Raw genomic sequence first — 17,382 nt, 5'->3', positions numbered from 1 at the left:
TCTTGGGCTCATTTCCAATGGCTTCTTTCACCTGGGTGGCTTTATGATTAGGAGACTCGTCTTGGATTGCTGTTCCCGTCCACATATCCACCGCTGGCCATCATTTCCTCTGTTGCTGCCAGAGAAACCCGAGGGACCATTTCTATATTTCATTCATTACGTTGCCAACCCGCCCAGGGTCTTCCGGTGCACTGTACCCACATGTCTCGTTCTCTTGCGGCACTGTCTCTTGTCCCTACTGCCAGCGCTGGCTGGGCTGGGACAGACAGACCAATATCATCAGCTAAAATACCTGTCCTACTGAGAATCTACACACAAATGGGAGGTGAGAAGGTGGGAGCTGTGGGGGGGGGGGGGGGGGGGGGGGCGTTCCCCTCTCTTCCCACATTTTACTTTCGGAGACGGTCCGTTTGTTCCTCAGAAGAGAAAAAGGCCAGGGACCTTGTCCTGTGTAGACAGCTGGACAAAACACAAAAGAGGTAAGCGATGGCTAAAAGGCTTGGCTGGACACCGCTATGTGTCCGTCATATGTAGTACTCCTTCATGTTGTCCCTGACTGAGTTGTGGAGGTGCAGCTCTGCCTGGTAAGCTGTTTCCATGCTGTGTCTGTGCTCCTTCTCCTTGATGCTGGCGCTCCTCTGGGCCTGCCGGTGCTGGTACAGGAAGCGGGTTACCACTGCCAGCACACACACAGTAATGAAGACCACCGCTGTGACCACACCTGAGGAGCAGCCAAGGCAGCCGTATAAGTGGGTTATACAAGACGTGACAATGCTTTACTGTATGTAAGCCGCTGTAACAGTAAGCAAGCACAATGAAAGTGTCTGTCTATAGGGGGCTTTCAGGTGACGTAATTTACTCTGTGGCGGCCATATTGGAGGTCCTCAGCTTTTGGGTAACAGCGGCTGATAACAGCTGATTGCATTTTTAAACTTATGACTTTGCTGTCTCAACAGAATTCAATAGACATGGTTAATTTCTGTGCTGCTTTGACTGGGAACTGATCATTTCACCACTGATAAATATGATCGATTTTGTATCTAGTAGAAGCTGGCATTAATAGTGGCTAATAGTTGCATGTTAACATTAACATTGCAGCTTTGCTAAATTAGCCTGCTGGCAAGTTGGCTAGCTAACAAAGCCAAATACCAACAGTGTTCAGGTTAACTGAGCTGACTCTTCTCAAGCTACAACTGTTTTGGAGACTAGAGCTAAAGACAAGACAGTTTACTGTGTCACAGTAACCTACATTTGGAAACAAATTGACCTCATCAGACTGTTCACTTTTGCTTAGAACGTTACTGAACGCATCTACAGCCACACCACAACAAGATTTTTCAGCTAGCTTTCTTTTTCTGGATTGCAGCTTGTATAAATTTAGACATTATTTGTGCACAGTCAGTTCTCCGGTGGACCTCCGGTGCAGCTGTGGCTGCTGGAAGATTTGTGACACAACTGCATAGCCTCTATAGCAGCAGTGATAACAGGCTTATAAAATGTTTTGTCTCATTACAAAGCAAATTAGAAAACACCTCAACATGGCCGTAATTTAGTTAATGCAGGTTACTCTCAATAGGGGCAACTTGTTTTATATAATGTACTTAAACTGCATTAGTTAGTCATTTATGAATGTGCGCACATTATCCACATAGTTGAAAGTGTTACCGAGGTCTCTTCTCTGCCAAATGGATATCTAGATCTAGCAATGCCGCTTTGAATATATAATCAGTTCAGGTAACAATGAAATAATGCTTGGTAGTCATTGAACAAACGGGCTTTCCACTCTGAAAATTGTATTTGGGAAAGCAATTTGGTCTTCTCTTTTTCCCTTGACAATCAATCCATTATCTCCATAGAATACAATCATATCTGACTGAAAGTCAATTTACAAGACCTTTTACTTTACAGTGCAAATAACATCCCTCCTGTGTAATTACTTAGGAAGCCGCTCTCCAGCGTTGGAAATGCCTAAATTGTGGCATGTTATCCTGTCTTGACAGACACACATTATTCTAAGAAAATGTCGGAGGAGAGCACATGAGGCAGAGATAGCTGAGCCTCATTTCACAGGAGACTGACTTTGGCAATTGAGCACTTTAACAACTCGGGATCGGCAAACTCACCTCCAATTACTGCCGAGTTGCTTTGTGAAGCATTTCTTAATGGCTCCTTGCCTCTGTCGACTGTGTCTGAGTGATCCAGTGGCAGATCGTTGGGAAATAGTGAGAGGTGACATCACAAGAAATAGATTAGTTTCTCAGTTTCATTTGTTTGGGAAGGGTGGGGGGGTGGGGGGTGGAGCTCGAATTAAAAAAACAAAACAAAACATGAACAAACAAGAAAAAAAAAAAGATTGGGAAAATGCTTTAGTTCAATATGTCCATTTTGGAAAAAATACCTGATGTTCATTGCTCAGTATTTACAAAAAAACCCCCACAGATGATTACATCCTCTGAAATGTTACCATTCTGTAAGTAGGGTGCTCAGCATAGCTATTTACTTCAATAGTAGTCACACTCCGTAGTTTACTTTCATGCCTCAGTCATTTTGTCCAAATATGCAGGTGTCACACTTCTGAAATGGTAGATATCTCATTTTGGCAAAAAAAAAAAAAAAAAAAAAAAAAATGAGATATCCACCATTTGAATTGATGTTGTTATTTTCTTCTCTGGTGTGAAATTGAGGCGAAGACACCGCCAGGGGAAACACATTTCTTTTTCTGCGGGAACCAATTCAAGCATTACACACTGAGAATTAAAAAATAACTTTGAATCTGTAAAAATACCTGTACCAGCGCATGGTTATGACATCAGTTTGCTACCATTCAAATTTAACAACACAGTGGGGGATTTCTGAACAGCACCTAGAGTATGAATCTGAATTAAAACATCCTGAGTGTATTTCTTATACAGAATGCTTACCTGATGTTTTTGAGTCTGCAAGCACGCCGCAGTTCGACTCGACCAGCTGACCGCGCACGCTGACCAGAGAGCTTCCCCGATTCAGCAGCGCCGCCTTCAGTGGAGCCACGTGGTTGAACTGCACCGACGACAAGCAGCCGACGAACCCTCTGGACCCCGCTTGTCTCACCTCGTCGTCAATAACGTCCACTCCTAGGGGGGGGGGGGGGGGAATAAAGAACGAAGGAAAGAAGAAAACGTTTTCAGCGGGCCTCATCGCTTCTATTGATTTAGCCGGAGATGAACATGAAATATTACGATGAATTAGCCGTAGCTGCGTGGGAAGTATATGAATCTGATTTGAATTTCATAGCGTTCCCGCAATCTAATCTCTCTTTGCCGCGTCCCGTTCGGCCCGTCTCTCTCCGTCTCTCTCTGTCTCTCTCCGTCTCTCTCTGTCTCTCTCCGTCTCTCTCCGTCTCTCTCCGTCTCTCTCCGTCTCTCTCCGACGCGTCCGAGTCGATTTCTCTAATTATCGCAAATGAAAAGCATGCAAATGAAATTAGACTTTCAGGCTATACGTTTATTTAAATAATTCCTCGCCGTTTGCTTTTAATCACTGCGACTACCCGCTAACAGTGTAAGGAGGTCACAGTCGGCTTAGAATAAACGAAGAGGGAAAATTCACTGTATACTGTATGATGTTATTCTGAGCGTATTCAATGGAAATGGGAGATGGATGTGTGGGTGTGTCTGGCCGTCACCTCCGTGCAATCACGGATTATTGTTTTTGTTTCCCCATGTGATGGATTTTAAGCGAGCATAGGGGTCAAATTCAGCCGCATGTTATTTTTCTAAATTCTTCCATCTAATTGGTATGAAATCTATAATTACCATCGTTTTCCCAGTGCGGGTAATTTAGAGGGAGTAACAAAGCCCCCACCAAACTTGTAGATCATCGTCACCATGTTTATGAGGGGGTCTTTTTTTTTTGTAGGGCCCCAGCATTCATTTTAACTTAATAGATCCCTAGGAGACATAACCCAGCCAATAAGGTAAATGTCTTTCTTTTGATCCTGCGGAGAACACATTGTAAGCAGTGGGGGCTGGTGGTGTTGTTGTGCTCCAGTCAAATGAGCACAGCGCTTTACTTACTGGATGTGGCTCAAAGATACAGCAGGCGTTCCCGGGGCCTAGAGGGAAAATTACAGTGGCTTCTGTATAACGGGCCTGCTTTGGGAAATCTATTCCAGTTTGGAAGTGGGTCACTACTCATTCTTTTCACTCAGGGTTTTTTCACGAGTTTTTTTTAGTCGAACCCTGGCGCGCCGCGGGATATTTCAGCGTCCCGCGCGCTTGTTTGATGTTTTCTGGGATATGGTTTTTGTAAATGACTGAGTACACTGTACTTCTGGTTGACCGGAGTCCAGTTTGCGCGGCTTTTAAAAGGATCTAACCGCAGACTTACCGCGAGTTCAGCTTTGTTCAACTCAGAGACACCTCAAAATGGAAACCGTTGCTTTGAAATGCAAATGATGTCAATTAGCATAGATTTGCTCGCTCCCTAAGCTATTGTGAGTCTCTGTGTTCAACAAATGAGGCATGATTTACTTAAGAGTTTCATTTAGCTTCTGATTAATGAGTAAAGTGATAATGCTGAATGTAACATCAGCGGCGCATGCGGCGTGGTCAGAAAAAAGCCTGATTAGAAGTCAGCGGCAATGGCGAGAGGATTTTCAATGACTGTCCTCTCACCAGCTTGTCGGCCTTACAGCAGATAATAAAGAGATTGGACAAATTCTTCCCCTTAAAAAAATGAAATTGTTTGATTATGTGTAAGGTCATTTACCTGCCCTTTTCCCTGGCTGACGCTGAATTGTAATGTATTACGAAAGCGGCCTCTTTATCAAAGCGGCACCCGTGACTTGTTTCATTTTCACCATTAAGTGTGAAAGAACGCCTCGAATGCGGCGGTGGGCTCCGGTGTGACGTTTCATCATTTCCGAAGCACGTCAGCCAAAAATGTCCTCTCCATTCCTCTCAGGGCCTCACCTGTGACTTTACCCAAAGTCAGCGATTTGATTGAGATTAACTCTGCGTCGGATGACAGGCTGTACCTGAGGTCCATGTCCTTGTCAATCTAGATGAGTGAGAGAGTGAAAAAACACCGGTAAGGGGCTGTGAAGAACACTTTGGACCGCGTCACGCTCGGCTGGACAGCCTCTTAGCTTACTAACATGTATTTTAGTGCATGTGTGCGACATGTCTGGCATGATTCATCCTCGCCCCATCCATGATTTATGATGTGCAAGCAGCCTAGACATCCCACATTCCTCTGCATGTTATTAGGCATTTGATGTTAAATTCTCATTTGTATCACAGATTAACTCTGGTACAGCATCTAATTTCTTTCCCCCGCATGAGGTTAACTGCTTCAGCTCTCTTCATTTGTATCCCGTTAATTGCCTTTCTTCATCATGCGAACATCGCTCACCTGTACATAGACGTCTTTGCCCTCTCGGTGGATTCTGATGCGGTGGAGGCGTCCGTCTGCCAGGCTGCTGAGGCTGGGGCTGAACACGTCTGGGTTTCTGTCCATCTGGAGACGGTACCAGATCTGCAGACTCCCTGAAAACACAATCCAGGGACAGGATGACAGTCACAAGGCAACAGTTAGGGTCTTAAAACCACCCAAACACTGCTGTACAGTACCTGAACACAGATTTCAAAGTGTAAATCAACATCTGGATTCTAAATATATCACATTTTTAAATGTACTATTTTCTTTGTTCCATCTGCATAAGTTCACTTAACCACAAGTGAGTGACACAACTAGTTTTTTGTCAGAATCTGCTTTGTTCACGTTCCTTTATGTGCTAAAAGTGTGATTTTCAGACCTGTTCCTCCGTACAATGGCAGTGAATGGAGAGAGAAAAAAACACAATTATCCAATCATCTCTACTGGAGCAACAGGTAACAGAGAATCGCCGATTTTGGGGTTTTATCATGGAGGAAGATACACAACTGAAGCTACTACTGAAGTTCAACAGCACTTTAAAAATGCCAGAATGGAGCAATGAGACCCACAATTCCCTTAGGTTTTGTGAAAATCTGATTAGCAGCGTCCAAGATATTGTGTGTCAAGTACAGACAATTAAACAAACGCTGTTCTGCCCCTTTAGGACAATCAGTGTAATTGTGAACAGAGCAATTATGGACGGATGAATGGAATCCACAGTCCCTCCCCCGATTTCATTACGGGGGTCAACAAGTGGAGCAAAATCAAATGAACAACTGCAAACTGACCACAGCCACAACTGTGACGTAAATAAATCTGGATGTGTTTTTTTTTCTCCACACTGCCAAATGTGAAAGGCTGCGTGTGCGTACCGTTCCTGGCCAGGACGACGGCGATGTACTGCTGGCTGAAGGTGCTGACAGTCAGCAGCATGGCCGGACTCTGGGAGGTGAGGAAGCTGAAGGCCACGTTCTCTCTGGCTCTGCTGGTGTCTCTGGAAACGCTGGAGGCCTGGGAGCTCCTGTTCTGCATCACCGAGAAGGGCTCCTGGAAGGTGTAGGTCACCGAGGATTCTCTGTCGAAGGACACCGACACCTCTGCACGCGCGGGGGACACAGAGGAAGCCAGGAGGTCGCATTATACAGCATGGGATTTCAGGTTAAGACATCTTAAAAGGCTTACAAATGATAGGACAGGTTATAAAGGCTCTAGGTGTGAAAGGTGTGGCCGATTAACATCAATAAGTCATTACCACGTAGTTTTGAGACCTTAGTGTAACTGCTGTAAACAAATGAGACCATCGCTGAGAAGATTAGCAGCCTCTACACTGCATTTTACATTGTGTGTGACTGGGTCGGATTTGGAGGGAAATCTGAATCGCTTTCTTTATGTTATTAAACCTTTCAGTTTGAAGACCGGATTTTGGTGTTACACTTACAGGTTTAATACTGTAACATAAAAATTTCAGCAGCATGACTAGTTTTTTTTTATATATATTGTCAGAATCCGTTTGTTCCTTTATGTGCAAGAAGTGTGATTTTCAGACCTTTTTCACCATACAATGGCAGTGAATGGAGAGAGAAAAAACACAATTCTCCAATCTCCTCTACCGGAGCAACAGATAACAGAGGATCGCCTAGACAACCCAAGATATTACCAAAGTTCAACATCACTTAATACATAACCCTCACACACTACAAGATCATTTGTGTCGACCATCCATTCTAACTACCCCAAACTGGTGTGAACTCTGATCTTGAAAATCAGTCATGATGGCAAAATTGTGCAGGATTATAAGGCAACTATTCCCCGCTCTCACAAAACACATTCATTTGAATATATTTTATAATTACAGTGCTACCTGAGCACATTCTCTGTAGGACAAGGTATGATTTTACACTTTCATAACATGTCACAACATGGGAACAGAATGTGAAAGCAATCTGCCCTCTTAACCTCCTACAGTCGAACAGACGGTGAGAATGAAAAGGCCTCAACGGAGACAGAACAGGTAGATTTACTATAGATAGATTCAGCATTTCATACAGTTACTCACTGAAGGGCAAGGGAAGTTTTTCACAGAGAAATGCATTCAGAGGCTCGATGGAAAATTATGCAGGAGAGCCATCAAATATGAAATAAATACATCAATGGATTTTTATTCAAGCCCAGATCCTCTGGCTTAGAGAGATAACACACAAATACATCACGCTAAATAAATGTCTGTTTAGCTACTCTCTATCGCTAATTGAGATAGCACTGTAGTGATTGAACCTGCATTCATGATTACTGCCTGAAATTTTAAACAACAACAACGGCAACTAGTTATGTAGTTGTCATGTATAATCGTCCTTGTATCAACAATTGCATCAGTCTGAAAAAATGTCTGATTCTTTTCTTTGAGATTCAGTTGCTGAGTTAAGGTTTTACTTATAGTTTGGACTACAGAGTAGGCCTTTAATTAACTGTCACCCTTTTTTGGACTCGATAGAGGCGTCGCCCACCTTCTTTACAGGCCGGCCCCCCGTAGGCGGACTGGGAGCAGTCGCAGACGTAGCCGCTGCTCTTCTCGATGCACCTCCCTCTGTTGTGGCAGAGGCTGCTGGAGCCGCTGCAGTAGCCGGGACAACCGGAGCTCACCCCCGGCGTCAGCTTGGCCCTCTCCTCCAGGTCGAAGGTCGCGCCGTTGACGCTCAGAGTCCTGATGCAGCCCAGGAAGCCTCTCTGCCGGGACGCCGTTCCCCCTGGGAGGAGGACGGCCGTTAGTCCGCCCCTAACGCCCGCCACTGTGCTACGCAGCATCTATAACTACTTTATAATCATAATTCCCTTCAAGGCTGATGGGGATTTACGACAAGCCTTCATTTAATTCCAGTAAGCATCTAAGGCGACTCTGGGAGCACTCGAGTGTGTGAGGCCTCATTAAGACTAAGTATGCAAATATGGAAGAATATCTATTAGGATAAAATGCTGGGCTGACCTTTCAAGCCATTATAGCCCAGAGTAACAGCAGAGCCCAAGAATGACAAATCAGAATTTATGGCCTCCAAAGATTTCATCTCTGGGAGGCTTATGGGGAATTTCTGAACCCATTCGACTGTGTAATTCTTTGGCATAACCAGAAAGTTACTGTGTAATGAAAATGAATATGAGAAAAAAAACGGAATTAATAGCATTATAATTCATACCATGACCCACTGTGTATCCGAGGCCACTGTAAATCTGGAGATAGCCGATGGGCGGGTGAAACGGCTAACAAAACAACGGCATGGCATTATACTGTATGTGTTGGGGAGGGGGGGGGGCATTGTTAAAAGCTGCTTAATGAAATCAATGACTCTCTCAGCTGGTGAGGAGGAGGCCAGGCCTACCCACAAACAGCTGGCTGTTGAGCCGCAGGCGGAGGTGTCCGTCAGCCGGAGCCTCCAGGAAGCGGAGGGGCAGCTGGTCCACCTGCAGGGACGCCTCCTTCGCGTTGCGCTCCGCCCTCACGTAGTGCCACTGCCTGTCGTTCAGGGGAACGTGGGACTTCACGGCCAGGACCACCGGACCGTTCCCCAAGTCGAAGGAGAAAGTCACCGCCGAGGGAGCTGGGAGGGCGGCGGGGGGGGGGCACAGACATGACAGTTAGGGTGAACAGAGCCATCCGTCATATCCATCATTCACATTTTTTGCTAACTTGGCTTTCGCATAATACATTTTCAACAGTTTCCATAGAGGCAGGATCACTAGTTTCCATGGTGATTTGTGAAACTGAAAATACATTTCTTTACAACGCTGCAACCCTGATCCTGAGCCATCATACAGGCATGGCTCTCCTGAAAAATAATTTGTGTATGTGTGTGTTTTTGTACATATGTTCTCATATGTCTGTGTTGGGTACTTGTATGATGGAAATATGGTATGACTGTTCTTTTCGCTACTTATTATGAGCATATCCATGTCCTTGTCCTATTTCAAGTAATTTGTGCATGCTCTGCAGGTCTCTTATTACGGTCAGCAGGTCTCGAATGTTCACTCACTGCTGAGCTCCACTCTGATGAAGTCCTTGAGGCCCAGGTTCTCCAGAAACACTCCTGAAGGAGCGCTAGTCTTGAAGTAGAAGGAGATGTCAGAGCCGAGCTCTGCCTGCAGGGTGGGGAAGTGGAGGTAGGACGACTCTTGGTAGAAAGAGGCTGCATTCCAGATAGATTCTGAAAGAAAAGAAAAGGAAAGGAAGGAGGTAAGAGGAGGAGGTAAAGTGGAGGTTGGATGATTCTTGGCAGATAAATTCTGAAAGAAAAGAAAAGGAAGGAGGTAAGAGGAGGGGGTAAAGTGGAGGTTGGATGATTCTTGGCAGATAAATTCTGAAAGAAAAGAAAAGGAAGGAGGTAAGAGGAGGGGGTAAAGCGGAGGTAGGATGATTCTTGATAGAAGAGACTGCATTCCAGATACATTCTGAAAAGAAAAGAAAAGGAACAACGTTAGAGGCAGTAGGAGGATTCTTGGTAGAAGGAGGCTGCATTCCCTATAAACTCTGAAAGAAAAGAAAAGGAAGGAGGTAAGAGGTAAAGTGGAGATAGCATCATTCCTAGCAGAAGGAGGCTGCACTCCATATAGACTCTCCAGGAAAAGAAAAGGAAGGAGGCAAGGAGCAGAGGAAAGTAAAAGGCTCTACTCCATATAGACTGAACAAAACCTGAATAGGAAGGAGGCAAGTGATTTTGTTGCTTGTCTGTCTGTCTTGCTTGTTGTAGATTACGTCACCTATTCAAATCATGTCAAATCATATCAAGAAGAGTGTCATGGCCCAGATTTGGATAGCTTTCTAAATACAAAATGTGGAATAAATGTAGTACGAAAATGCATGCAAGCAGAAATAAGACAAACCCTGCGTTCTTAAGCTATTGGATATATCAGAAAAACAAAAGTCCTAATTGGAAATTCCACATGACCACCATTCAAAGTAGGATGATGAAGTTGGAAAACCGGAGAAAACCCGAGTTTCAGAGTTATGATATAATGATAACCTTTGACCTTTCCTACATGGTGGAAAAATTTGTGTCAGTGAACGGTAAGAAAGCATTTATGTACACATGCACCTAATTAACACGTTTGGAGTTAGCCAGACTAACCATCATAACTTTTAGCTTTTAGCCTTTTCCAAACTTTTGAAATGAAAATGAAGATAGCTTGTTAGAATTCTCCACCACATTCTTCTCCGTTCACTTATATAAACAATGAAATTGGTAATTGCCTCATTGACAGCCTGTTACAGGTGGAGACATCAGCAGTTTGGGTGTCTGGGCAGCGGTGTGTTTGGAGTATAGAAATAATATCAAGGCTTTACTGACAATGGCACGCTGCAAAAATCAACATAATTACGGGCCATTAAATTTCATTGTGGGCAAAAACAAAACACAAGGACAAGAGCATATGACTACAAATAGACAAATAGGCCTAACTCAATAAAACAGACCATTACAAATGCATCATTTTGTTTTCGTAATTACCAGAAGGATAAATTAAGCAAATTCAAAAGGATAGACTGCTAAACATGAGCAACTAAAACAACTTTGGATAAGGTTAGGGTTAGTAGAGAACTTCTTATGAGTGGGAAATTGAACCTGGGTCATTGGAGGTGAAGGAAAATGCCCATCCACTCCTCCATTCTGCTATTTCAATGTCAAACTACTTCCTGTTTCAGTCACTTGAGCTCTGCTTTCTCTTTCACCCTATTCATAGCATATCACACAAAATTAGGGTGCATTACTTGGCATAACTATAACTATGAATTTTATGTGAGATCAGGCTGCCGTGGAAACTGTCTGTCAAAACGGACCCGTCAAATTGTGACTGCTTGACAAAACGGGGTAAAATCAATCATACAGACAAAACGGGGTAAAATCAATCATACACACTTTCCTTGTATGATTTTGAAAACCTAACACCTACGCCTAGTTTACGCCTAGATGGTTCTAAGAAATGTAAAGAAGGGACATTTTTGCACAGCTTGTAAATGTTGAGATATGAAAACCTGTCAATGCCGGGTTGGCCTTCCTTGTGTTAAGTGGAGGTAGGACAATTCCTATTAAAATGTGTTCCCAATTAACTGTGAAAGAGCCGGAGAGAAAGGGAAACAAAGTAGCTAAGAGTCCACATAATATGTTCCCAGACTATGTCAAAGAAGAGGCATGGTGTGGAAGAAAATCTTGAACTTTCAAAAAAATGAAAGACACACAAGAAAGCCAAAGAGAACCCATTGAAGATCCTCTCTGATAGGCAGGTGTCAGGACATTTGCGTCAAAGCAGATGATACAGCCATGAGGGGAAAAAAGGTTGAGTGTCAAAAGGAAAATGGAGCGTTTGAACGTGTTGAAAGGAGGGAAAAGAAAAGGAAAAAAAATGATGTCCTCACAGCTAGTTTACAGACAGAACAGACAGTGCTTGGCACAGAGCACACTTCAATAACAAAGAAATTAGTAGACTAATATTTTATTAAATGTCTAATGCAAGGCTACATATTTTGTCAGTAATGACAAGTGAGTAAAATACATTAAACAATAAGTGGCTATGTAAAACATTTAACAGTTCACCTACTGTCTCCATAACAACGCAAAGGACCGACGCGATAGACGGCCTCGGATCCCGTTCTGTTGGTGTCTCCAATCACAATCTGGCTCACTGGCAAGTGATCCTTGTAGGAGAGGACTCCTGTGTCATTAGCCCTGTAATAAAAAGAGCAAGAGCAGAAAACTGATGGGAGATTGAAACAATCAGGAAACATTCTCGATGTGGCACTTTAGAAATCTACCAAAACATATGACAGAAGAGAGCGCGGCAACATCCAATCTGGAAAGGAAATTGGAAAAGAAGTGGCCAATAATTCATATCAATGTCACCGCTCCTGTGCTATTTTGGTCCAATCAGAGATACTGATGGAAAGCCTGGTAAGATAAGAGGGAAGTCATTCACTGAGTATTTGTGAGCGTGTGTGTGCATGTGTGTGAACACGCCGTACCATTTGTTGGCATCGGCGTCGCAGTTGCAGAAGTAGTTCATGTCCATGCAGTTCTCCTCCAGGCTGCAGGAGCACTGCTGCACTCCAGGCAGGAAGCCTCCCCAGTAGGTCCGCCTCTCTCCTCCCTGGTCCAGCCACCAGGACAGCGGGGTACCATCTGCAGCACAGCATTTGTCACATGACAACCACAGAGAGGCAGAAAATGTGCCGTGGGTAGCGCTCGGGGCAGATGGATGTGATGGGGTATCTCTCGGCATCGCTAAGGCGCGGGTTGTTTGTCACGAAAGCCTTAGTGATGTCAGTCGGGCAAGGCTCGGTTTCCCCACCGGTGTAAGTGACCCGGCTTCAAATCCGGCATTACAAACACCACAGGACAGCAGCTCCTCAGCTCATCAGTGTCTTCCCTCACATCCATTCAACAGAAGTGGGCCAGGACAGCAAGAAACCTGCCACCACTGCTGAAAATGAAAATAAAAAACTAGTTCCTCCCCCCCAAAAGCTCCTAATGTGTAGAATCGCCTATCACACTGGTGAATACAAGATGTTTTTTTTTCTGTGCTAGTTTCACCTCTTTTTGATGCTTACTTAACATGTTTATATATTGTGATCAAACTTGCTATACACTAGGGCTGAAAGATATTGACAGAAAATTGAATTGGAATTATTTGGCAGAATATTGCAATTGCGATTTAAACTGTGATTCATATCATCACACGTTTTTCTTGTAGGAGGACAGGGGAAAAGAAAATTACAGAAAAACATATGGGTTCACTCACAATGTGCATCTAAAAGTGGGAGTATTTGTTGTGTTCTTTCATCTTTCTATCTCATTTGATTTGAACTGCACTAGTCTTTTATCTTTTGTATCTCTTGTCTGTACTTTTGCACTTTTTAATTGTAAATCTTTTACCTTTACTGTATTTTCATCACTCTGTAAAGCACTTTGAATTGCCCCAGTGTATGAAATGTGCTATACAAATAAAGCTGCCTTACCTTGCCTTGCCTTGTATACATTTACATACTTTAAAATTGTTTAAAGAAAAGTGATTTTGAGTTTGAGTCTGATGAAAGTTTTTTTTTTTTTACCAATATTGTACATGATTCATGTACCAAAGATTACCTGCAGCTCAAAAAACACCTTGTTCAAAAATACATTTTGGACGCACCTCTCTTAAGCAGTTCACTGCGGCCGCTGTGATTTTGAATTAAAGTTTATGTTGCGATTTTGATTTTTTTTTCAATTAATTGTTCAGCTCTAGTTTACAACTTCAGAACTGTTTTTCTAAAAAAAGTGAAAGATGACCTCCAAGCACTACAACCACTCTTAGAAATCCTGATGATCCATGATGTCAACACTGTCAGAATCTGGATAGTTAATGTTTCTTTAGTAACATATTAACTTATATTAATGATCACTAATGAAAGGTGAATTAATCATTACTAAGTGTTAATTAATTATGAATTAAAGTTAACAACTAAATAATGATTATTTAATTCCTTACACTGTTTACTAATTAATAGTGACTATAGTTTACATTACTTAATAATCAATTATTTAATAATAATTAATTAAATGTTAATAAGACAATAATTGTATAATATTGTATCATATGTTAAGAAATTATATCTGATTGCCTTAGTTAATTTGTGAGGAATTTACTATTGAAGCTAATCATTTTTAAATATCAAATTAAGTATTCATAAATGATTAACAAATGATTTGTAAATATGCATTATGTGGGTGCCTATTGTAAAGTTGCAACTGATGTTTACAATGCTTAGAAAAGGCTTAACAAGTGGTTCTTAATCATAAATGAAAATGACTGATGACCAGTGAAATGTTAAAAGGCTATGAGCTTGCCCCATATAAATTGTTCTTGTAATTGTATTTGAGTATTGAGTATATTTGAGTATTTTGAAATCTAGCACACACATAACGATGCTTTCACTGAATTCACACAAATGAATCACCATAAATATAGTTGTTTCCTCTTCATTAGTATCAGGAATGGTTTGAGACGGGACATAATTATAGATTTGGATGTCTGGGACAGAGGCCAGGTTAATAATTCAGCAACACCCGAGCCATAAAGCACCATAGATCTACTTTCAAACTGACAAGCAAGTGGCTTGTTGTCTTGTTTTTCCGGTTAGGTTGAGGTCATCACAAGGAAATTGGTTTTGGTGCGTGCTTAAACTCAAGGGAGATTTGATTACTGTAAAAGGGAGATGAGATACATATCAGGATTAATTATCTTTCAAAATCAACGAAAAAGACGAATTTGAACACATGGGAAATAGTTCCAGTTTTATGGGTGTTGAAACTGCACTTAGATCTGGTGGTATACACTGTTGCTTATGGGGCTGGCAACTTCAGTCTATGTGGATGTTGTAAATATGAGACACATGTGAAGGGCTTCTGTATTCCTGTTGCCATCTTGGTACAGCAAATGCGTTGAGTAGCTGCTGTCATGCTGGTCCAATTATGGTGCCTTGTGTTTAAATGAAAAAAAAAAAACCCCCAACAGTGACAGTTACTGAAGCATTCAAGTAAACAATGAAAGCAATTATGTTTTGTTTCATCTCTGCTGGGCTGAAAATAGACAGGTTTTTTCCTATTAGTGATCCTGTTTTTTAAGGCATAATAAACTTGTTTATTGTCTGCGGTGACATGGTATTCACCTCCGAGAGAGATATGGCCACATCAATTTTTCATAAATGATGAGCTTATAGTTGGGCCTCCCCGAGCGTTGCAGGGGCTGGAGGAGTGAGGTGGGGGGAGGGGGAGCGGGAGTCTGAGAAACTGGATGCATTATTCAGCGCCCCATGTGCCCGCATACAAGTATTGTTTAATAGAACATAACAGGGAATATACAGATGGGGTTTGGACAAATATCCTGTAATAAATGGGCCGTGCTGATGTCTGCTTAGTGAAGTGTGCAAAATACTTCTGACAGAACTCTTTAGAGAGAAAGTGCAACTGCGAGGATACACAAAATTATCGACACTCACCCCAGGTGTTGAAGAGCCGGGACTTCCTGCAGCTGTAAACCACTTCCTGTTGGCACTGCTCTGACCCTGTGATGACGGCGCGCAGCTGCTCAGCCGAGGCGCTGTAGTTGAACTTCATCATGTAAGGCTTCTGGACGGAGGATCCCTGGACTCTGACTGGAGCTGTGCTGTTGTGGGTCACCACTGTCCACACCTTCTCCTCTGCATACAGAACCACATTAAACTGTTAGAACCCACTGTCCACACCTTCTCCTCTGCATACAGAACCACATTAAACTGTTAGAGCCACTGTCCACACCTTCTCCTCTGCATACAGAACCACATTACACTGTTAGCATCATATACTATTAGCATGAACCCACTGTCCACACCTTCTCCTCTGCACACAGAACCACATTAAACTGTTAGAACCCACTGTCCACACCTTCTCCTCTACACAAAACTAAGGCTGGGTATTGGCAAGGACCTCGCGATACGATACGTATCACGATACATGGGTCACGATACGATTGTATCACAATACATTGTGATATGGTACATATTGCGATACATTGCAATACTCTACATAATTTACTGAAAATTTAAAAATAGAGCTGAAAATACAACTTGCTGTGTACCACCAGGGTAGTCTAATATGTACATCACATTACTCAGCAAACAAATTGAGTCAAAACTATTTAATTCAAAGGGATTTGAGGGAAATTTAAGGGCATTTTAAATCTGTTTAAAACATGAATAATTATTTTTAATGTATCGATACGAGGGGCTGGAAAATCGATACAGTATCATGGAAAAAAATATTGCAATACTCAGCTGTATCGATTTTTTTGCACAGCCCTACACAAAACCACGTCAAATTGTTAGCATCATATGCTATTAGCATGAACCCACTGTCCACACCTTCTCCTCCACATACAAAAGCACATACTGTATATTAAACTGTTAGCATCATATGCTATCATGAACCCACTGTCCACACCTTCTCCTCTAAATACAAAACCACATAATATGTTAGTTATGGGTCAATTCATGAATCAATCGTCCATTTGAATGATAATTTATAGTGAACAAGTCATGAAACTGGCAGTGTTCTCCACTAAGGAGGCAGTTGACAGTTGACTGCAGTTACTAGCAAGGAATGATCTACACTCAGGTTTAAAATATATATGGTCCAGGCAACAAGGAATTCAGTAAACCAGCCTAAAGGACAGCCAAATCAAATGGTTACAAGTGAAAAATACTAGCCACAAGCTTGCGGGCTAGTAAAACTTCCAACCCTGTTCACAGCCAGCTCCAAATGAGCTCTATATTATATAAGGGGAAATCAAGATCCCAACACGAAGCAGAGTAAATAATGATTCAAAATGACTTTATTGTGATATTATTTGAGCCAAAGTAACTTTCAAGCTTCTGCCAAAAAAAGAAACAAGAACATCTGACCACATAATGCCTATCCTGTCCTGCCTCCACTGGCTCCTAATGAGGTTTTTTCTGGTTCTCATTGAGGGTCTGAGGTTTTCCTTTTCATTTATTGTTTCATAGTGTGGGCGTTGTGAAGCCCTTTGAGACTGTAACTGTGATTAAGGGCTATAAAAGTTATCTTGACTTGATTGTCTGCAGTAACCAAGGAGTCATGTTTGTCTGACACAAGGTGTCGGTAATTTGATTAGAAACAAAATCGACCAGACTTATTGACTGCAGAGCCATATGATTAGATGTGAAACAGCGGTCTGTCATTTAGAAATAAAATAACCGACCTCAGTATGTGTTCATTGGCAGCAACTAACCAGAAAATGTAGCCTAAGGCCTGCTACATAGAACGCATACGGTAAGTTCTCGACCTAGGCCAACTGCCTGCTTGCATACACGCACATCCAGCAGCTTCCTACACAAATGTCCAAGGTAACATCCTATTTATCCTCAAGGGGGAGCAAAGCCACTAGTCCGGAGCG

The 17,382-nt window shown here is 42.5% G+C and overlaps 1 protein-coding gene across 1 annotated transcript in view; it reads right to left on the bottom strand.

Moving 5' to 3' along the window:
• Positions 1 to 524: 524 nt before the first annotated feature.
• The window catches only part of LOC139640905 (contactin-associated protein-like 5), a 71,818-nt gene continuing 54,960 nt past the window's right edge, over positions 525 to 17,382 (bottom strand). The window contains exons 13-24 of the mRNA XM_071515097.1: positions 15,431 to 15,631; positions 12,419 to 12,575; positions 11,998 to 12,125; positions 9,441 to 9,611; positions 8,790 to 9,008; positions 7,923 to 8,162; positions 6,291 to 6,515; positions 5,395 to 5,528; positions 4,953 to 5,040; positions 2,916 to 3,113; positions 2,124 to 2,201; positions 525 to 721 (exon numbers count right to left, since the gene is read on the bottom strand). Coding sequence (XP_071371198.1) covers positions 525 to 721; positions 2,124 to 2,201; positions 2,916 to 3,113; positions 4,953 to 5,040; positions 5,395 to 5,528; positions 6,291 to 6,515; positions 7,923 to 8,162; positions 8,790 to 9,008; positions 9,441 to 9,611; positions 11,998 to 12,125; positions 12,419 to 12,575; positions 15,431 to 15,631 — 2,036 coding nt within the window. The remainder of the gene's footprint in view (positions 722 to 2,123; positions 2,202 to 2,915; positions 3,114 to 4,952; positions 5,041 to 5,394; positions 5,529 to 6,290; positions 6,516 to 7,922; positions 8,163 to 8,789; positions 9,009 to 9,440; positions 9,612 to 11,997; positions 12,126 to 12,418; positions 12,576 to 15,430; positions 15,632 to 17,382) is intronic.

The sequence above is a fragment of the Centroberyx affinis genome, unplaced genomic scaffold (assembly GCF_046629955.1).
Source record: "Centroberyx affinis isolate AG114_WGS23_722 - 3 ecotype Tasmania unplaced genomic scaffold, CSIRO-AGI_Caff_v1 ptg000308l_1, whole genome shotgun sequence".
Lineage (NCBI taxonomy): Eukaryota > Metazoa > Chordata > Actinopteri > Beryciformes > Berycidae > Centroberyx > Centroberyx affinis.
This window is presented reverse-complemented; position numbering and strand designations above follow the sequence as displayed.